Here is a 21721-nt window from a genome sequence, read left to right as displayed (position 1 = left end):
GCGAGCCTCCGTGACTGGGAGTCGGGGCAGTGGGGGCTGTTACTTTTATTGTTTCTTTATGATAACGTCACTGATGCCAACTAGGGATACCTGCTTCTTAGAGTCTAGATAGACCTCATGGTTTGAGGAGGCAGAAGACAAGCAGATCTGTTGGGCTGGAACCCGGAAGGGGCCTGGCTCCCCAGGATGTAGTGTCGTCGGTGCTGCGAGCGCACAGAGGACGTTTTTGTCCTGCTGCAACGTGTCCCTGTGCTTCTCCTTGTCCTCCCTCCCCTGCCCGCCTCGCAGGCCATTTTGCTGCAGAGGACGTGAAGGCCAAGCTCCACGAGCTGAACCAGAAGTGGGAGTCGCTGAAATCCAAGGCCTCCCAGCGGCGGCAGGACCTGGAAGACTCGCTGCAGGCCCAGCAGTACTTCGCCGACGCCAACGAGGCCGAGTCGTGGATGCGGGAGAAGGAGCCCATCGTAGGCAGCACCGACTATGGGAAGGACGAGGACTCGGCTGAGGTGAGACGAGCTGGGGGCTGCCGCGCTCGGGCTGGGGGCTGGTTAGGAGAACGACCGCGTGGAAGGTGCAGCCTCACGGTTGTCGCTCTTCAAAGGGTTTCAGCGTCTTTTTTCCCTGTTTACTATGGAAATTCAGTCCTACTTAAAGAAGAGAGGAGACGGCCTTTCACCATCAGCCGTGACCATTTCTCCATTCTTGTTTCATCTTTCCTCCCCCATCTGCGTACACATATGTCCAGAAACACAGTTCTTTGTTAGTCATCTTTTTTTAGGGGACCCCTTAAATTTTATTCATAAAGGTCTAGGTGTAGCCATGTGCCTGCCTCTTCTCTTGCCAGTCTTCACAAACACCACAGTGAGCTGAATATTGACACGACCTGAGATGATTTTTGGAAGTGGTGGTAGAGGAAAATGGAGAAGCACCGAGTGTGGCGGGGAACGGGGTTCCCTGGACGAGGGAGCTGCCACTTGTCGGGAATGTGTATTTCTTAGGAAGGGGGTGGACCCGCTGTACGTGTGATGTTCTTTATGTCCCTTCATGTGTTTCACGGGTTGCGTAGTTAAGCATGTAAAGGCCGGCTGAAAAGATTATAATAGAAATCACAGTATTTCTTCCAAATTAAATGTTGATCAAAAAGGGGGAGAGAGTGGAGGACTGATCAGGTCGCCAGGTAACTAAACAGATTTCAGAGGCAGGTGGCGTGTGGGAGAGGCAGCGGGCCGGCTCTGGCTTCTTGCTCAGGGTCGCCGTGTGTCCTTTTGGCTCCAGGCTCTGCTAAAGAAACACGAGGCTTTGATGTCGGACCTCAGCGCTTATGGTAGCAGCATCCAGGCTCTGAGAGAGCAGGCCCAGTCGTGCCGGGTGAGTGTGGCTTCCATTCAGCAGCTGCGCGTTCCCTGGGGGCGGGGGGGACGGGGAAGGTGAAGGACCCGGATGCGGCCGGCAGGTGTGACGGTCATAGGTGTTGTTCTTGTGACCTTAAAGATCCCAGACAGCTGAACTTCCTGAATCAGATTTTGTTGGTAGCTTCAGAGAAGGACTCTCACAAAGGTGTGTTTGGTCCATTTGGGACAGCTGTGGAAGTTGGAATCCGCCGTGGGCTTGGGTGGCACACCGGGGACATCCTGTAACTTTGTCTGCCCTTCCTTTGGATTTTTAGCAACAAGTGGCCCCCATGGATGACGAGACCGGGAAGGAGCTGGTCTTGGCGCTCTACGACTATCAGGAGAAGAGCCCTCGAGAGGTGACCATGAAGAAGGGAGACATCCTCACCTTGCTCAACAGCACCAACAAGGCAAGCGCGGAAAGAGGCCGTGGGCGGCTCTCCATCAGCACCGCCAGTGTCGCTCAGTTGGGTGTCTTGGGAGTGTGTCTTTCCAGGATGAGGCTGGTTTCGAATTTGAAGACTTTAGTTCCCTGGTCCACCTCCCACTTCGTACAGGTTTATCCTGTTTTGCCTGTGATCAAGATGACCAGTCTTGTTTCCTTGAATACCCGGAAGCTAGTGTAATGACCCACCCTCTCAAGGGTCGCTTTTTTCACCATTGAAAAAAATTCCACGTGGAATTTTTTTCTCTCTTGAACCAAAGTCTGCTCCTCTGTAGCTTGTACCTGTTGGTTCTAGACTGTACGACTACAGCAGACAGTTGAAGACGGCGCCGACGTCACCCCGTAGGCTCCGTCTTCTCAAAGTTAAACGCTGCCTGGTTCATCAGCGTTTCTCGCCTGACACATTCTGGTTTGGCAGTGTTCTTGGAGTGAGGCCATGGTCGTCCACGTGTCGTAGGACTGATCCCCAAAGAGCCTGCCTCCCCTCTTGGTCTAGGCTGGGGAAGTGTCCTCAGCCCGGCCGTTGTCAAGAACCTCCTATTCCCACACCCTCAGCTTACCCTAGTGGGAGTTTGAGAAAACCTGGCTGGTGTCTTTGTGTTGACTCTCACCCTCAACTGACCATCCGGTCTGACTGATTTACTCAACAGCAGCATCGTCCAGTAGAACTTTCTGTGGTGGTGGATGTTTTATGTCTGTGTTGGCCCTACAGTAGCTGCTAACCGCAGGTAGTTGTGAAGTACTTCACATGTGGCAAGTGCAGCTGCGTTTTTATTTAATTTCACTTAACTTACTAAAGCGTGGCTCACGGCTGCAGTGTTAGCACAGTTGCAGGGCGTCTACACGAAGAGAAGGCTGGCCTTCCTGCCCCGAGTCATCGGGGCTGCACTCGTGACCCTCTGCATACTTGGCACGTCTCGGGATTCTCTTGACGTGACTAGAGCTTTCTTTTGTCTTTTTTTTTTTTTTTTTTTTTTCTTTTTTTTTTTTTTTTGCGGTACGCGGGCCTCTCACTGTTGTGGCCTCTGCCGTTGCGGAGCACAGGCTCCGGACGCGCAGGCTCAGCGGCCATGGCTCACGGGCCCAGCCGCTCCGCGGCATGTGGGATCCTCCCAGACCGGGGCACGAACCCGTGTCCCCTGCATTGGCAGGCGGACTCTCCACCACTGCGCCACCAGGGAAGCCCCTAGAGCTTTCTTTTGTATGCACACAGGCCTCCTTGGATTCTTCCTTCCTCAGGGGAGGAATTGGCTTTCAAGTCTCTCTTTTTTTCCCCTTAGGACTGGTGGAAAGTGGAGGTGAACGATCGTCAGGGTTTCGTGCCGGCCGCTTACGTGAAGAAGCTGGACCCTGCGCAGTCGGCCTCCCGGGAGAACCTCCTGGAGGAGCAGGGCAGCATCGCGTTGCGGCAGGAGCAGATCGACAACCAGTAAGGGCCTCGCCATCGGGCTCGAAGGGCCCAGCGCCGCGTGGGGCTTAGTCTGCGTCACGCATGGGCTGAGGTTTAGGCAGGGTCCCGAGGCTCCGGAGCAGATGCTCTCATGATGCCTGTCTGCACTCAAGAACACACTCTTCCTGCCTTTCCCGGGTCACTTCTAACCCACACAACTCTGTTGGAACCTAACATCCCTGACCCGTACCTTTATTTTCCTTTGTTTTGTTGTCTTCCCGTGCATTGGCAAGTTTCTTTTCCTAGACATTTGCTAATTATTACCATCTCAGTCTTTGTCCTCTGGGTCAGGAGATGTTCTTGAAATTGGGTTTTTAGCTGTTCCACACCCCTCCTGCTCTGCCCTTTGTAAAAGGCCGCGTAGAGAGAGTCTTTGTCTTGACGTTGTGCTCTGAGAATGGAGTGTATTTTTTATGAAACGGCTCTGTCCTCTGTCTTGTAGCTAAGCCCCCATAAAGACCTATGTCCCTTCTTTAGGGCATATCTTACTCTGCTAATGAAATCAAAAGCTTTAGACGCTTGGGAGAGATCCAGAAAATACATCCTCACTGGAGTTTAGGATAATAGGACTTTTCTGACCCTGATGATCCCGCGAAGATCGGTTATTTATACACTTAATTAGACGTTTTCTGTTACTGTCAAGACAAGAATGAGAGGTTTTGGCCTGGATCATAAATACGAGAGCAAAAAAGTGGACCAGATATCTGACTACAGTTGCGTGTTAGCCCTCAGGAAAATCTCTTCCTCGGGGTGGTCACTGTATCCCCTGGCCTGGCTCTGCGAAGTGACCAGTGTTTCTAGCTCAGGAACGTTTACTGCCTTAAGCGTGGCAGACGTCAGGAAAATGAAGGTGAACTAACCCTCTAATTTAATTTGATTTTCCTGCTCTTTCCTTACTGTGATTTTACTCCCGGCCTGGCCTGCTTCCAAGACCTCTTGAGTGACTCCCTAAGTTTCCCCACTCAAAGCCTCCGCCGTCACAGCACCCATCGGAGCCGCCGCCTTCCATCCCCGTGGATTAACCCACTAATCCGTGCGTGCTTTTGCTACCCCTCTGTGCAGGCCGCGCGTAACTAAGGAGGCCGGCAGCGTGTCTCTGCGTATGAAGCAGGTGGAAGAACTGTGAGTAGGCCGGAGGCTCTGCCGCGCGCCACCCTTGGCTCCCCGTCCGTCCGCCCGCTGCCGCTTCTCTTGAAGGCGCTCGTGGGTCCAGGAAGGCGAGGGGCGGGAGGGGCCCGTCTCCGGCAGCAGCTTTCGCTCACAAGGGAAGGGGTTTGGGTGAAGCTGTGTCAGCTGTGGCCGCTTCTCTCGTTGGTTGCTTCTGTGCAGCTGTGTGTTCAGAGTGTTGTTGGTTCCCCTGCTGGTGGCTTTTGTGCTGGACCAGCCACTCTCAGCAGACCCGGAGGCCAGTGATGCTGTAGTCCTCCTCAGTAGGCAGGAAACCACATGCCTCGTAAAGTGCTCTGATACTTGGTAATTCGTTCCTTTTTTATTTCACTTTTGGAAGCTTAGACTGGATTCTAGATTTTTTTTTTTTTTTTGAATTTTAACTCAGTTGTACTAAGTTTGTCATTTTCACATCTCTAAAGATACTAGAAGTTCAGTCTTTTGTATTTTAGTTCCCAAGGGTGAGAGTGTCATTTGAGTCTTCATAAGAAACGTTCAGCTAGTGAAATGTGATTTATGTGATTTCTCCTTCTGAAGTGGCCAAAACTTTCTGAGAGATAAATGTATTATTTTAGAAACAGTAGAAATTTCCTACTGTTCCGGAGATACTAAAATCCTATATGAGGCTATTTAAGATAGCTCAGCATACCTTTCCCCACCGCCTGGGGGCTGCAGGCAGAATCATACGGCAGGAGAACAAGCCCTCTGTATACATTCCGCGCAGCAAGTTCATCTCATCTCGCAGCTGTAGTCGCATGGAGCCCGTGGTGGTGTGCCAACGCTTGGTTTCAGTCCTTTGTGGTTGTGATGTCAGTGCGCACGTGGCTGGGCATGAGTGTGCCGGGCCATCCAGCCAGTTGTGAACAGTGCAGTGTGTGCTTGTCCCTGAGGTTGTCTGTGGGTGCTCGGGGTCTTTGTCTGCCTTCCGATACTTTGTCACCAGCGCATCATCGTTACCGACTCACAGCCTGGGACCCACATCGTGGAGACAGCTGGTAGTTAGCCACTGTAGGAAGCTAACTGTCTCCCCTGCCCCTTCTTGTCACCCTCTCGAATTACATCAGGTACCATTCTTTGCTGGAACTGGGGGAGAAGCGTAAAGGCATGTTGGAGAAGAGTTGTAAGAAGTTTATGCTGTTCCGTGAAGCGAATGAGCTACAGCAGTGGATCAACGAGAAGGAAGCGGCCCTGACGAGTGAGGAGGTTGGCGCAGACTTGGAGCAGGTCGAGGTGCTGCAGAAGAAGTTCGATGACTTCCAGAAGGTACGGAAAGTTGTTCAGAGACTTGATTCTCCTGATTTTTGACTGCGGCTTACCAGAATGAAAATTCAGTGATTATATTCCTTCATCTCTGTAGCCATTTTTAAACGAGTTTAAATCGAAACTTTTCTCACACCAGTTTAGTTTTGAGGAAATACATGCAGTTTTTTCTACATGTTATTTTAAGAACTTTCCTAGGGCTTCCCTGGTGGTGCAATGGTTGAGAGGCTGCCTGCCAGTGCAGGGGTCATGGGTTCAAACCCTGGTCTGGGAGGATCCCACATGCCGCGGAGCAACAAAGCCCGTGAGCCACAACTGCTGAGCCTGCACGTCTGGCGCCTGTGCTCCGCAACAGGAGGGGCCGCGACGGTGAGAGGCCCGCGCACCGCGATGAAGAGTGGCCCCCGCGCGCCGCAACTAGAGAAAACCCTCGCACAGAAACGAAGACCCAACACAGCCAAAAATAAATAAATAAATTTTTTAAAAAAAGAATCAGATTTATATTTAAAAGAAAAAAAAGAACTTTCCTAAACCTAACATACAAACGTGTAAAAGTAGTTTTTCTAATTGAGGTTAAATGCACGTAACATAGAGTTAACGATTTTAAAGGGTACAATTCAGAAACATTTAGTTCATTCACATTGTTGCACTGCCATCCCCTCTGTCTAGTTCCAAAACATTTTTTATCACTTTAAAGGAGACCACAGACCCATTAAGCAGCCACTCCTTATCCCCCTCTCCCCTCCCCAGCACCTGGCAGCCGCTGAGCTGCTTCTTGTCTCTGGATTTATGTATTCTGGACATTTCCTATAAATGGAATCATAGATCATGTACTTTATGACTAACAGCTTTCACGGAGCATAACATTGTCGAGGTTCATCCTTGTAGATGGATCAGTGATCCGTTAACTGTTATGGCTAATGCTCCATGGTGTGTATATACCACGTCTTGTTTATCCATTCCTCAGTTTAAAAGTATTCTTGGGGGCTTCCCTGGTGGCGCAGTGGTTGAGAGTCCGCCTGCCGATGCAGGGGACACGGGTTCGTGCCCCGGTCCGGGAGGATCCCACATGCCGCGGAGCGGTTGGGCCCGTGAGCCATGGCCGCTGAGCCTGCGCGTCCGGAGCCTGTGCTCCGCAACGGGAGAGGCCACAACAGTGAGAGGCCCGTGTACTGGAAAAAAAAAAAAAAAGTATTCTTGGGACTTCCCTGGCGGTCCAGTGGTTAAGACTCTGCACTCCCAATGCAGGGGGTGTGGGTTCAATCCCCAGTCAGGGAACTAAGACCCCCGCACGTCACACGGTATGGCCAAATAAAAAAGTATTCTTATAACCAATTCAGATTGGTTGAGGGTCTTTTCTCCCAGAGTGGCTAGCATTAAAATTTCATTACAGTTTTGACATGTGTCCTGTCCCCCACAAAGAAAGGTTTTTTAAAAATCTCCAACCAGGGCTTCCCTGGTGGCGCAGTGGTTGAGAGTCCGCCTGCCAATGCAGGAGACACGGGTTCGTGCCCTGGTCTGGTAAGATCCCTCATGCCGCGGAGCGCCTGGGCCCGTGAGCCATGGCCGCTGAGCCTGCGCGTCCGGAGCCTCTGCTCTGCAGCGGGAGAGGCCACAACGGTGAGAGGCCCGCGTACTGGGGAAAAAAAAAAAAAAAAAAAAAAATCTCCAACCAGAATAATGGATTTTTTAAAAATTAATTTATTTATTTATGGCTGCATTGGGTCTTCGTTGTTGCGTGTGGGCTTTTCTCTAGTTGCAGTGAGCGGGGGCTACTCTTCGTTGTGGTGCGTGGGCTTCTCATTGCGGTGGCTTCTCGTTGCAGAGCACGGGCTCTAGGTGTGTGGGCTTCAGTAGTTGTGGCACACAGGCTCAGTAGTTATGGCTTGCAGACTTAGTTGCTCTGCGACATGTGGGATCTTCCTGGACCAGGGCTTCAACCCATGTCCCCTGCATTGGCAGGTGGATTCTTAACCACTGTGCCATCAGGGGAGTCCCAATAATGGATTATTATTAACTACAGGTAGTTCAGTAAACATGAGACAGACTGTCTCCAATGCTCTGATGTTTTCTTAATTCCTTGGTAGTGACAATCAGGATTTTCTGATTTAGGTGACCGTCAAGGAGTAGAAAAACTATTTATAAGATACCTATTGGACAGAAATTTATATATTCAAACCATGGTTTATGAGTATCTGTTGCTCTTCTTTGAACTGCTGTTGTGGGTTTTAGTTATTATGTCTTTTTCTTTGAAGGATCTCAAGGCCAATGAGTCACGGCTGAAGGACATTAACAAGGTGGCTGAAGACCTGGAGTCCGAAGGTCTCATGGCGGAGGAGGTGCAGGCAGTGCAGCAGCAGGTGGGGGTCTGGCCCCTGCACGGTGTCTGTTAAGGAAGCAGCTTGGCTCCCCCTTCATCCTGCGTAGCCTAGCATGCATGCTTCGTAGCACAGAGTGTGGCCAGGGCACAGGTTCTCTGTGTGACCTGCACTGTCTTGCTTACCTTTGACGGGAGGGAGAAACAGCTCTCCTCCTTATGCCCACTAAGTATTGTGGAAGTTGTTGAATGTTTCTTTAGCCCTTAACTAGTAATAAATTCATGCAGTTCCTTAAATAAAGAAAAGGTATTACATAGGAATGCTTGGTCTCTCTATAGACTTTTAAGAAGTTCCTCTGGCCAGTCAGGCTGCCTGTCTTTTTGTAATTCTCTCCCGTGTCTCCAGGTTTTACATGACAGTGATGAGTGTAACTTAGAAGTGTGTATTTCCTCTAATAATAGAACTGGTTTTCTTCTCTGCTTGTAGGAGGTGTATGGCGCGATGCCCAGGGTAAGTGTCTGGTGCCCTGTGTGGAACTTGAACTTGAGAAGGATTAGATCTTGGGAAGAGTATAAAGTCAAGAGCCTCATACGGATTTCTGTTCTTGAACCTCAAGAGATGCCTTTTGTGTGTAAAAATCTGTGGAAAAGAAATAGCAGAAGTTGGTCTCTATTTGCCATCCTCCAAAGATCAAAAGTTTTTCTCTGTTCAGTTACCTAGAACTTTTTCCACAGCAATTCTTTTTTTTTTTAACATCTTTATTGGAGTATAATTGCTTTACAATGGTGTGTTAGTTTCTGCTTTATAACAAAGTGAATCAGTTATACATATACATACGTTCCCATATCTCTTCCCTCTTGCGTCTCCCTCCCTCCCACCCTCCCTATCCCACCCCTCTAGGTGGTCACAAACCACCTAGCTGATCTCCCTCCACAGCAATTCTTTAGGTTTGTTTATCCCTCTTCAAAGAGTCCTCTGAATATGACATAAAGAAAAGCTGGACATTTTATTAAATTTCCTCATTGTCTCCATTTCTCCTACTGCATTAAAAAAGGAAGAATTTTTCTCTCCTATTTGTTTGCTTCGTTTCCCTCGAGCAGCCTTGCAGTTTGCTGCCAGCCAGTGTTGAGTTCTGAGTCACAGAGGGAATTGCTGTTCCAGCTGATTTCTCTGTGAACTTCCTGTCGTCCAGAGGGAAGGCTGGGGCTGCTTTATTCTGTGCACAGTTGATTGGCTGCCTAAATGCCTCCTTTTTCTTTGAATAGGATGAAACTGATTCCAAGACGGCCTCCCCGTGGAAGGTAAGAGCTTCTGTGCAAATTATTATTTCCAAAGGTTTTCCAGGAATAGAAATACTTTACGTCCTTTTCTGGCGTGCCTGTTATCTGAGTATTTAGGCTTGTCTGAGCCTGTGGTTGTTTCTGGAGTTGTTTGGCCTGGTGTCTTTCTGACCCTGGTGTTGTATTCTTGGAATCTGTCATGCCTTGAAATGTGGTGCTTAATACACAGAAGCAAAATGTCTCCCTGCAGGTGCTCAGCACAAATTCAGTTAGGTCGAGTTTATCATGCACTGTCGCTGCCGGGGTATACAGTTGGCCCTCCACATCCGTGCGTCCACATCCTCGGATTCAACCAACCAACAGTGGAAAATACTAGCATCTGATCCATGGTTGGTTGAATCCAAGGATGCAGAACCCGCCCATACAGGGCGCCGGCTCCAAGGGACTTGAGCATCTGTGGGTTTTAGTACCTCGGGGGGTCCTGGGATCATTCCCTCTCGGGTACCAAGGTTACAGGGGTGACTGCAGTTCACAGAGGTCACACTGCATAGTCAGGCGTGGTCCCACCAATAGGACTACAGCCCAAAAGGACACATGATGTGAGGATGAAAAGGAGCATAAACTCCACTCATCGTCTGCCTGACCGCTTTCTCCCGTGGCCTAGGAAAGGCTTGAGAGAAGGTCCACATCCTGACGAGACACATAAAGGGGGGACACCAGATGTTTACCAGCTGCAGTGGACATTATTCCAGAGAGATCCAGGGGTGGTGCTTGACCGGGGTGGGCATAACTTCCAGGAGGACGGGGGATAAGCTTTTTCATGTGAAGCGTTTATCGCCGTGATGGTGGAACTCGCTGCCTAAATGCCAGTTCCAGCATCTTTCCTCCTGACCCAGCTCTTCAGGCATATGCCACTTGAGTTACAGACAAGCTAGAAAGAGCAGATTTCTACTTTATGAAAGTACACCTTCCTAAAATCTGAAGAAAGCGTGAAAACCTAAAAACAAAAAGTCTCCCCGCACCGGTCCCTAGGTTGATACTTCTCAGCTCTGTCATGAGGTCTGACCTGCTGTGAGGACCTAGGCTGAAAGGGGTTTGTTTCTTTGGCCTCCTTATCCCTCCAGGCTCTGGCCATTCTGCTTATTAAATAGGCTCCAAACTGGCAGGAAGGGTACATTTTCCTTGGATTCAGCTTTCTCTTTTCTCAATCTTAATTTTCATTGCATAACAAAATTCAGTCATTGGTGACATGAATGAGCAGCACCCTTACCTATCTGATCTCCTGCCAGAGTTTGCCAGTTTTTCTGGTAACAGGTATTTTTTCAGAAATGTATTTCAGATGACTTTACAAACACCAGTCAGTACCTCCTGTTTCTGAAAAGGATTGGAAACAATGGGTGTCTGCTTTCTGAACCCTGTACGCACCCACACTGGTTGGACGTGTCACTGGGTGTGTCACAGGAACATCCTAGGAGCCTAACTTGCCTGCATCCAAGCTCAGTTCCTCCTTTTCTTTACATACTTGAAGATTATGAGCATCACAATGCCTGCCAAGTAGGGTTTCTTTCTGATAAAACTAGGTGGGCTCTGAGATCCCAAGGGGCGTTTGATTTTTAGAAGTGACTGCATTGATGAGAAGGAAGCTAACTCGCCAGTGTATTTTCTTTTTCATCTAGTTAGGCTGTTGCCCTTAGTTCAAGGGGGACACTGTTAGAAGGAACTGCAGTCCAGTAACCATAAACAGAAATGAAATTAGTGGTGTCCTTGACTATGTAAATAGTCCCAGCCGCCAGCATTTGTTCAACTCAATGTGTTTTCTGGACTGTTCTCCTGTAGTAGGGACAAGAAAAAGACACCAGTCAGTAGTCTTTGAGCCTTTTTTTTTCCTGTCCAACCAGCCGTTTTAGTTGTGGTTTTCACCGCTCTTTTCACTCTTCGAGTAAAATGAATCATTGAGTTGGGTGTGATTGTGCACTTGGGTTTCTGCCTGACTTTCTAGTTGTTTTTTTTTTTTTTCTTTTTGCGGTATGTGGGCCTCTCACTGTTGTGGCCTCTCCCGCTGCGGAGCACAGGCTCCGGTCGCGCAGGCCCAGCGGCCATGGTTCACGGGCCCAGCCGCTCCGCGGCATATGGGATCCTCCCAGACCGGGGCACGAACCCGTATCCCCTGCATCGGCAGGCGGACTCTTAACCACTGCGCCACCAGGGAGGCCCTGACTTTCTAGTTGTTGATGCCCTCATTGCTGCTCTGCTCAGAAATTTGATGGTGTCCTTTTGCAATCATTTTGGTGGACGTTTGGGACCTAATCAACAGCACCTGCATCTCAGATCTCCCTCTTACTCAGCAGACACTTGATTAGTGTGCTCTTGTGCTTTCCTCCCCACATAGTCTGCTCGCCTGATGGTTCACACCGTGGCCACCTTTAATTCCATCAAGGTAAGAAACCATGGCAGCTTTCCTTGTCTTCCCTGGTCTCCTTCATTGTCTCCTTCTCCTGTCTTCAGCAAGGCTCTTGTCCTAATCAGTTGTATGAACTGTAGCACTTGTCACTCTCCTGGGCCCGAGGGTGTCCTGGCCTCGCTTTACTCTCTTTGGGCAGCAGGGGGCTGTGCTCAGCTTGCCTGGTCCTGGCGGTGAGCCTGGTGAGCTCCTTCCCTCACCCCCAGGAGGGCCCGGAGCTGCGAGGAGCGTATTGTTGGAAGGCAGTGACTGCCTTTCTTGCCTCCTTTCTGGACCCCGAGCTGGTTTGTCTCCCCAGTACGAGGTCCTGCAGCTGCGCCGCGCTGCACTCCTTGGGCCGCTGCTGCTGGCGATGCAGCCATGCAGGGTGTTGGGGAGCAGTAGCCTTGGGGATTTGTCCACTCGGTGGTGGTTAGGAAGCAGTTACTCTGAGGCTAGGCACTGAGAGTGAAGATAAGTCAGCGGCGTCTCTCCTGCTGCTTCCGCGGTGATTCCAAGTCAGGTGTTGGTGGAGTGTTCGCGCCGTGGCGTCCGGCGAGCTGTGGCGGGGTCTGGCTTTCTGGGCTTTCGCTGTCATGGCATGCTCGTCGACTGAACTAGGAAGCTTGGAAACAGGAAATCATCTGTGCCCCAGCCTGTCCTTTCACGTTAAGCCACCAGTCCTCTGGTTCTGGCCCTTTTCCCAGAGTCTGGTGTGGCTGACGCTCTGCTGTCCTCCCCCAGGAGCTGAACGAACGCTGGCGGTCCCTGCAGCAGCTGGCCGAGGAGCGGAGCCAGATCCTGGGCAGCGCCCACGAAGTGCAGAGGTTCCACAGGTGAGGGCCGGCTGGGACTGGCAGGGGAGGAGCCCACAGTTGGGTTCATGCCGCCGGTAACGGCTGGCTCTTGTCGGTGGCTGTGCTCTGGCACCTGGTGGGCACTCTCAGTCAGTAACGCTGAGCGGATCAGTTTGTGTTCCTTGCTGTTTAGAGCTGTTGGTGGGCCACCGACACATGTGCTGGTGCCAGTGAAATGAAGTTTCCCTACTTGACCTGAGGTTAAGGCAGCCGTACTCAGCACTCATTAACTTGAACGTGTGTCCCACCTACAGAGATGCTGACGAAACCAAAGAGTGGATCGAAGAGAAGAACCAGGCTCTAAACACAGACAATTATGGCCACGACCTGGCCAGTGTCCAAGCCCTGCAGCGCAAGCACGAGGGCTTTGAGAGGGACCTCGCGGCCCTCGGCGACAAGGTGAGAGGACGTGCGTGCGGAGCCCTGCGACTTCCTGCGACGCTGCCCGAGGCTGCGCTCCCTCCTTCCCTGCTGCTCACCGCTTTCTTCCCCAGGTGAATTCCCTTGGGGAAACGGCCGAGCGCCTGATCCAGTCCCACCCCGAGTCGGCAGAGGACCTGCAGGAGAAGTGCACTGAGCTGAACCAGGCATGGAGCAGCCTGGGCAAGCGCGCCGACCAGCGCAAGGCCAAGCTGGGCGATTCCCACGACCTGCAGCGCTTCCTCAGCGACTTCCGGTGAGAAGCCGGCTTGCTGGCTCTGGGCCAGAGGCCTTTCTAGCTGGATTAAATGCATGCCTGGATCTAGCACTTAGAAGGCTTAATCCTGGGAATTCCCTGGTGGCCCAGTGGTTAGGACTTGGTACCTTCACTGCTGGGAGGCCGGGTTCAATCACTGGGTGGGGAACCGAGATCCCACGAGCCACACAGCAAAAAAAAAAAAAAACTTAATCCTAAAGAAAAGCATTTGCGTTTGAAGCTGTAGAAAACTTAACCCACAGCTACTGTCTGTAAGAACCTGTTATTCTGTAGGGTGAGAAGATCTTAGTTATAAACCTGTTCATTTTTCCTCTGAGGAATTCTTGAGTTTTTCTTTTATTATTATTTCAATAAGACAAACAAAAAGCTTTGAAGTACTTTGCCTGGAGTTCTAGCCCTATTCAACAGATTAACTAGATTAACCCCAAATAGCCCTCTGAGATAAGAAGTATGTAGTTCTCTCTTTTCCTGGGCAGAAGGCCTGCTTGCCAGGAAGCGTAATAGCCATTCCTCTGTGGATCTGGTTTCCAGGGACCTCATGTCTTGGATCAATGGAATCCGAGGGTTGGTGTCCTCAGACGAGCTAGCCAAGGATGTCACCGGAGCCGAGGCCCTGCTGGAACGACACCAGGTAAGTGGGCCTGCTGAGCAGCAGAGACGTGGCTGCCCTGCCAGGCCAGGAGGGCCTTTGCAGCTGACGTGAGAGTGGGCAGCTCCTGCCGGTACCTAATCCCTTCCCTCCTCTTGGCAGGAGCACCGGACGGAAATTGACGCCAGGGCTGGCACTTTCCAGGCATTCGAGCAGTTTGGGCAGCAGCTGTTGGCCCATGGGCACTACGCCAGCCCCGAGATCAAGGAGAAACTACATATTCTAGATCAGGAGCGTGCAGACCTGGAGAAGGCCTGGGTCCAGCGCAGGATGATGTTGGATCAGTGCCTTGAATTGCAGGTACACGTGCTGGACAGTAGCTTCCTGTTTGCTGCAGGGTTTCTGACCAGGTGTCTCGTCGCCACAGGCTCTGTCTTCTCACCTGCCTGTCCCCTCTTCAGCTGTTCCATCGGGACTGCGAGCAGGCTGAGAGCTGGATGGCTGCCCGGGAGGCCTTCCTGAGTACCGAAGACAAAGGGGACTCACTGGACAGCGTGGAGGCTCTGATCAAAAAACACGAGGACTTCGACAAAGCTATTAACGTCCAGGTGAGGCCTTTGTACCTTTCCAGGTTGACACCGTCTGTCTCTCTGTTGGCGTATTCTCCTTTCCTTTCTCAGTGACGAGAGAACAAAATAGTTATTGTTTGCTTAACTCAGCTGCAGAGCTTTGGTAGCATCCTCAAATTAAAATACTTGGTGTTGACTACAGAGGAAGCAGCGTAGTCTCCATTGGGTCCAGCGCAGAGCTGTGCAGTCTAGGAAAAGTGACATACATTAATTCTTTTTTTAACTTTATATATAAATTCTGGCACTTCTGAGGTTTTGTTTGTTTGTTTGAGGCATGCTTTTAAAAATGTTCATATTATCCAATTTGTATCCTTTTTTATGTTATTTTATTTATTTATTTTTGGCTGCATTGGGTGTTCGTTGCTGCGCGCAGGCTTTCTCGAGTTGCGGAGAGTGGGGGGCTACTCTTTGTTGCGGTGCGTGGGCTTCTCACTGCGGTGGCTTCTCTTGTGGAGCACGGGCTCTCGGCGAGGGCTTCAGAGTTGTGGCGCACGGGCTTAGTTGCTTCGCAGCATGTGGGATCTTCCCGGACCAGAGCTCGAACCCGTGCCCCCTGCATTGGCAGGCGGACTCTAAACCACTGTGCCACCAGGGAAGTCCCATTTCTGAGGTTTTAATAACAGAGATGCCACAGGGAAAAAATTTTATACCGAAAGGGAAGAAAAACAAACTTACGGGTAGGTAAGTGAATCCATGAACGTAAACCAGAAAGATGCAAAACTCCTTGGCTTATAAACCATTTTGTTGAAAATCGGACAATGTTTTCTTATGAAACCTAATTTTGTACGTGACGTCTGCTTGTGCTCAAGCCCCGGCCCCACCCCAGCGTGACCTGGAATCTTCTTGAGTTAAACTCTACTCTAATAATGATTGAAATCAAGCTTTCCTCTGGCTTTTTACACTCGGGCTTCTAGAGTGTCAGTGTATTCTGATCCCATCACCAGCTAGTCACCCAAAATAACCGTTCTCTTCTCGAGACCTGCAGTGCAGGCGAGGCCGAGTCGTCTTGCCCGCCTTGACTTCACGCCTCTGTTTGCCGACAGGAGGAGAAGATCGCCGCCCTGCAGTCCTTTGCCGACCAGCTCATCGCCGGCGGCCACTACGCCAAAGGCGACATCTCCAGCCGGCGCAATGAGGTTCTGGACAGGTGGGTGGTCTGTGCAGCCGCCGGGTCTTGCCGCCCTTGTGGGAGCGGCCCAGCCTGTCTCGTTCTGTGGGGTGCTCACCTTTGCTCTCGGTTTCACTTTCTCAGGTGGCGACGTCTTAAAGCCCAGATGATTGAGAAAAGGTCAAAGCTGGGAGAATCGCAGACTCTCCAACAGTTCAGCCGGGATGTGGATGAGATTGAGGCTTGGATCAGCGAAAAATTACAGACTGCAAGTGATGAGTCATATAAGGATCCTACCAACATCCAGGTGAGCTCAACAGGCTAGCTGTTTGTCTCCGAAGTAGCCTGTGTTATTGAGGAGAGCTTGTTAAAATAAGGTATCTTTAAAAGAGGGAGATACCTCTGACAACTTCCTCGTACCCCCAGTGATGCCAAGAAAAAGTATTTTAATAAGGTGAACTGGTGGGAAAGCCTCACTTAGATGATGAGAGCCGTTTCAGAAGCCGCTTTCCTCATTTGCCTCTGTTGAAACCATGTCTGCTATTAAAGAGTGTGCAGCAAAGGCCCCCTTGTATTTGCTGTTCCTGAATGCTCACCTTCCCAGGGGAAGTATGACAGCAAAATGAGTTTCTGTTAAATAGCTGATATGCATATTCACTTAAGTGTACTGAACTCTTGTTATTTTAATCTATTTTTGTAGCTTTCCAAGCTGCTGGTAAGTTTTATGTTTTTTTTTAAGAGTTCTAGTTAAGCGAGCTCCAGTGTTTGTGCTCTTGTGTGTAGATTCTCGCAGTTGTAGATCCTGCCGGTGTCTCCTCATCCACGCTTTTCATTTCTAATCATCCATCAGCCTCCATTCAAGTGTCGCCGTGGGATGTGGCTTTCTCTGTTGTAATTAGCCCGCAGCCCTTCACTCCCCCTCCCCCCTCCCAGTTTATCACTTAGGCGGGTTCTGTACAGTGTGTGATCTGGAGGGCAGTAGTTGACTGCTTTCTTCTAAGAGGTGTGCTTCTTCTAAAAAAATGAAATAGCTTTTTCTGTGTAAACTTGGGTTCCTCTTGCTCTGGGCTCGTGGCTCTCGGTGGACTAGGGCAGGGCCAGGCGTGAGAGTTTCGTTGCCCACGCAGTCTGGCATCCAGAAGTGCTGGGCACTGGAGAAGGCACAGCTGGAGATCCACAGAGAGGCAGGTGATGTGCTTCCTAAGTCTGAGAGGAACTGGGGGTGAGAGGTGAAGATAAAAGCGAACATCACCCAAGGGGCAGTGAGAGAGACTTTCCAGCCAAAATGTAGCTTAGCAGTTGCCTCAATGCATGGAAGAAATGAAGAAATAGAATGGGTGGGAATTGAGCCAAAGAACGATCAGAACAAGAAACAGAAGAAGAGGGGCTTTTGTCAGCATGCGTGGGCATTTGAGACTCTTTTTGTTTCTGTAGTTGGGCTTGGGCGCAGAGTCGGTGCAGGGACGCTTCATGTTGGTGCTGCATTTCGCCAGCCACATGGCTCCATCTTTTGACAGTTGCTGCCCCTGAAATGAAACATTTGATGCAGAATCCTTCCGCAGTCCTACTGCTTTTTTCCTTTTAGTTCTTTACTCCCCATATCACATTCTTGCCTGCGACCCTGCATTTCTCACCCAGAGCTGCCCCACAGCTGCGTCCTCCCACTTGTCTCCCGTGGTGCCCCCCAGCCTCAGATGCCCATCATCCTCCCAGCCCCCTGCGGCAGCAGGAACCTTCTTCTCTGTCAGCGGAGGGGAGGCTGGCCCTCGGATACCTTGTTTCATAGTGCCTGCCACCTTAGGTGATGAGAGGGCCATATGTGTGTTATCAGTTAGAGCTGCTTTCCACCAAGGAGAAAGCCGTGGATGGAAATTGATGCACAAGGAGATTCAAAACTACAGTTGGCCGTTACCAGCTCCTGCCAAATGTTAGAAAGCGTATAATTCTAGGATTTCACTCACAGATAGCTAGTCCAGCTGATTTAGGAGTTGACTCAGTTCACCTACTCCTGGGCTGGTGCATTTCCTTTCTCCCAGCTCGGACCTTCTGCTGAGCTTCCATCAGACTGACCCCTAAAGTATTTCGCACAGACTCTGTGATCACCTTCTATAAAAATGGCGACACTTGCCCCTAGTTCCTTAGGTCTGCTACCACTCCCTCCCTTCTGAGAACCCCTTCTCCCTGAAAAGACAGAGCCTAGCAGGACCTGGTTTCGAAAGGTTGTGGCAGGGTTTCTTTGGTGTTTTCAGAGCAAGCACCAGAAGCATCAGGCCTTCGAAGCAGAACTGCACGCCAATGCGGACCGGATTCGAGGGGTTATCGACATGGGCAACTCCCTCATTGACCGCGGGGCCTGTGCCGGCAGCGAGGACGCCGTCAAGGTACGCCGTCCCCCGGCCCCCCTCCTCCTGGCCCGTCCCCCAGCCCCCCTCCTCCTGGCCCGGCCCCCGGCCCCCCTCCTCCTGGTCCGTCCCCTGGCCCCCCTCCTCCTGGTCCGTCCCCCGGCCCCCCTCCTCCTGGCCCGTCCCCCGGCCCCCCTCCTGGCCCGGCCCCCAGCCCCCCTCCTCCTGGTCCGTCCCCCGGCCCCCCTCCTCGTGGCCCGGCCCCCGGCCCCCCTCCTCCTGGTCCGTCCCCCGGCCCCCCTCCTCCTGGCCCGGCCCCCGCCCCCCTCCTGGCCCGGCCCCCAGCCCCCCTCCTCCTGGCCCGGGAAGAAGAGGGGGCTGGATTTGACTTTCAGCGTTACCGTCAGCTTGATGATGACTCTGGAATGCAGTCTGACTTCTGGCTGCGTTGCTGAGTGGATGCTAGTGAGAGTGGCTCCTGTGAGCATCTTCCATCCTCCTCTGTGAGGGGCATCAGGTCGGCCTCCAGAGAGGGTGCTGACCGTGGAGTTGGCCATCTCCAACGGCTCTCTTCTCTTGCCCAGGCCCGGCTGGCCGCCTTAGCTGACCAGTGGCAGTTCCTGGTGCAGAAGTCGGCTGAGAAGAGCCAGAAGCTGAAAGAAGCCAACAAGCAGCAGAACTTCAACACTGGGATCAAGGACTTTGACTTCTGGCTCTCTGAGGTGAGGCCCCGGGGCTTCCCTTCCCCACTGGAGGATTCCGTGGAAAGGCAGGGCTCTCCCGACGTCCCTCTTAACAGAATCATCATCCAGTGTGAGCTGTGTACTCTGAGGGGTTTGTAGTCAGGGAGGGAATGTTTACAGAAGAGAGAACTTATCTCTGGTTGGACATGGGTCACTTGTTTCCACAGGAAAATGCAAACAGGAGTGGGTGGTGGGGTCTGTGTGCAGGCCGCTCTCGTGGTGCCGAGATAGAAACCACAACAGCAAAGAGCCCGGAGGCCAGAGTTAGAATCCTGCGGTCTCTGTAGACTGTTCAGAGAGTACAGAAAGTAAAAAGCAATAAAAAAATTTTAAAGACCACTATTCTGTATCTATCTGGTCTACACCGATTTCTGTGACTTTTTGTGTAGCTGTACTTTTATGTGTATTTGAGCTCATAACGTAATTTTTCATCAGCACATATTGGTGGTGGTATTTCAAGTCATGAAAAAGTCTTCCTGAACATGTGAATACCTGCCTTAGACCGTCACAGAGTGCGGCCATACTTTAGCCGTCCCCATGCGGTTGGCCGCGCTGGCGCTCCCAGCTTCGGGGGCGCGTTTTGCTGCAGGGAACGTCTCTGTACGGTAGCCTTTGCCCGAGCTGCTACGTCTCTGCCCAGGGCAGGGCCCACGCCAAGCCGGCACAGCAGCCGCGTGTGGGGGGGAAGTTTGCAGCTGTCCAGACGGGGGCCTGGGGGACGAGTGGGCATCCTGGGTTTGCCAGGACACAGGACGGGCTCCAGACAGCAGCCTTCCCTTTCATGTTTCATTGCCAGGTGGAAGCCCTGCTGGCCTCTGAGGATTATGGCAAAGACCTGGCTTCTGTGAACAACCTGCTAAAAAAACACCAACTGCTGGAGGCAGACATCTCTGCCCATGAGGTAAGCAGAGGGGGCGCCAGGCCGGGCTTGGGACACGGCCGCGTGTGACTCTAAGGCACCTGGCGCATTTGGGGAAGGACAGTGATGTTCATCCCTTAAAGCCAAGGTGCTCAAACGCTGTGGACTCGGGGCCCTTTTGTACTCTGAACTATTAATGAGAGCCCCTAGCAAAGCTAGTTACGTAGGTTTTATCTATTGGTATTTGCCATTATTAAAAACTAAATGTTTAGAGTTAAGTTTTTTAAAATAATTTCAAAAAAATGAAAAACTAATTTCAGAAGGTTACCTACTGTATGATTTCATTTATAGGATATTCTCAAAATGACAGATGATAGAGATGGAGAACAGAGACGTGGTTGCCAGGAGTTAGGGACAGGGTAGGGGTACAGCCGTAAAGACTCTACGGAAGTTCCTTTGTGCCCTCAGAACAAGGTCCATATCTTGATCTTGGCGGTAGTTACGTAAATCTACACATATGATAAAACTGCATGGAACTATATGCACATACTCACAGAGACACACAAATGCATATAAAAATTGGTGAAATCTGAATAAGGTCTATGAATTGTAGCAAATGTAAGAAAACTGAGAAAAACGTATTAATTCGTGTAAAATAATAAACCCATCACAAGTTCACGTAAGTAACATTTTTTATGTGTAATGTCTGTTTTTCCAAAAACAAAAATACAGCAAGAAGAGTCACACTGGTTACATTTTTTGCAAATCTCTTTGATGTCCAGCTTGATAGAAGACAGCTGGATTCTTATAGCTGCTTCTGAATTCAGTTTATTGTGTGTGATGAAAATACAGCCTCACACAGGTAGAGGACGGAGTGGTATTTTAATTCAGATAATTGTCGATACTTTTTGATACTACATCCAACTCAGTAAGTGGTAGTTTCTAAAGGTTAGTTGGAAAGTGGACTCGGAAACACTATCAGCTTTTCATACTGTTTATATTTAAATCCACTGGTCCATGTTGGACTTTGAATGGATCATTTACTCATGACTGAGGTTACAGAATCATTTGGGAAATATTGATTCGCAGAGTAGATCTTCTAAATGTTGACACATGTCTGTATGTGGTATCAAACATCACGTTCGTTAACATCACAGCCAGTCTCAACGGAAAAATCTACACGTATCGGGAAGCTGTCAGGCTCACGGAGGTGGATGCCAATTTTCCAAAATTCTAATTTCCTCATGAAAGGTTGAATTTTATCATTAGCAGCAAACTCAGTTTTCCTTAAAGTGACAGGTTCACTTTATTCATTCTCGACAAAGTATTTATCAGCTCCCAAAGTCAGAATGACCATAGTTTGTCTGTTGGCCGTTCTTTCAAGTGAAACTGACGGTCCGTGGAAGAAGTGGCCCGTTCAGCTCAGAACATGCGCTTCTCTTCAGCACAGCCATTGAACTTCGGCACTCGGCGTTCCCTGTTTTATCAGATAGGATATTAAAACTACACGTACTCAAAGATGGAGACTTAATAAAATTAACAACTTTGCTGCTTTTTTAAAGACGTTCTTAAGTGAAATAGCGATTTCTACTGGGAATGCGTGGCAGTGAAGAGTTGGATTTCTGCTCGTAGTTTGCCACTGCCTTGAGCAGCGCCACCCCTACCGTGGATTTTGCACCATCCGTGCAAATGTTCACACAGTAAAAGAGGCAGATCATGTTTTTGTATTGTTATGAAAGTAGTTTTGATCTCTTAGAACTCTAGGGGTCCACATACCACACTTTGAGAGTAACCTGAATAAATCTTAAACCAACCCGTCAGTGAAGACGTCCCGAGTTCTGATTTACAAGCAGATATTCGTGGGTGACCCAGATCTCTGACCCCTCCGTCGTGTCCCCTGCCCAGGATCGCCTGAAGGACCTGAACAGCCAGGCAGACAGCCTGATGACCAGCAGCGCCTTCGACACCTCCCAGGTGAAGGCCAAGCGGGACACCGTCAACGGCCGTTTCCAGAAGATCAAGGGCCTGGCGGCCTCCCGGCGAGCCAGGCTGAACGAGTCCCACCGCCTGCACCAGTTCTTCCGGGACATGGATGACGAGGAGTCCTGGATCAAGTACGCGCCCCGCTCCGGGTGCCCTCGGAGCC

The 21721-nt window shown here is 50.6% G+C and overlaps 1 protein-coding gene across 7 annotated transcripts in view; it reads left to right on the top strand.

Moving 5' to 3' along the window:
* SPTAN1 (spectrin alpha, non-erythrocytic 1) overlaps positions 1–21721 on the top strand; it is a 61767-nt gene that overhangs the window by 27200 nt on the left and 12846 nt on the right. For 4 of the 7 annotated variants that reach the window (XM_060102324.1, XM_060102318.1, XM_060102323.1 and 1 more), the window contains exons 19-40: positions 289–506; positions 1276–1368; positions 1667–1801; positions 3117–3265; positions 4349–4408; positions 5518–5716; positions 7969–8073; positions 8518–8541; positions 9297–9332; positions 11701–11748; positions 12496–12587; positions 12863–13007; positions 13103–13284; positions 13837–13936; positions 14057–14254; positions 14356–14502; positions 15567–15670; positions 15776–15938; positions 17881–18012; positions 18558–18695; positions 19513–19617; positions 21481–21689. In XM_060102324.1, coding sequence (XP_059958307.1) covers positions 289–506; positions 1276–1368; positions 1667–1801; positions 3117–3265; positions 4349–4408; positions 5518–5716; positions 7969–8073; positions 8518–8541; positions 9297–9332; positions 11701–11748; positions 12496–12587; positions 12863–13007; positions 13103–13284; positions 13837–13936; positions 14057–14254; positions 14356–14502; positions 15567–15670; positions 15776–15938; positions 17881–18012; positions 18558–18695; positions 19513–19617; positions 21481–21689 — 2782 coding nt within the window. The remainder of the gene's footprint in view (positions 1–288; positions 507–1275; positions 1369–1666; positions 1802–3116; positions 3266–4348; positions 4409–5517; positions 5717–7968; positions 8074–8517; positions 8542–9296; positions 9333–11700; positions 11749–12495; positions 12588–12862; positions 13008–13102; positions 13285–13836; positions 13937–14056; positions 14255–14355; positions 14503–15566; positions 15671–15775; positions 15939–17880; positions 18013–18557; positions 18696–19512; positions 19618–21480; positions 21690–21721) is intronic. The other 3 variants (XM_060102321.1, XM_060102325.1, XM_060102320.1) reach the window with 2 other exon arrangements.

Source organism: Mesoplodon densirostris, chromosome 6, assembly GCF_025265405.1.
Source record: "Mesoplodon densirostris isolate mMesDen1 chromosome 6, mMesDen1 primary haplotype, whole genome shotgun sequence".
Lineage (NCBI taxonomy): Eukaryota > Metazoa > Chordata > Mammalia > Artiodactyla > Ziphiidae > Mesoplodon > Mesoplodon densirostris.
The sequence above is the reverse complement of the archived record's forward strand: the minus strand, read 5'-3'. Positions and strand labels throughout refer to the sequence as shown.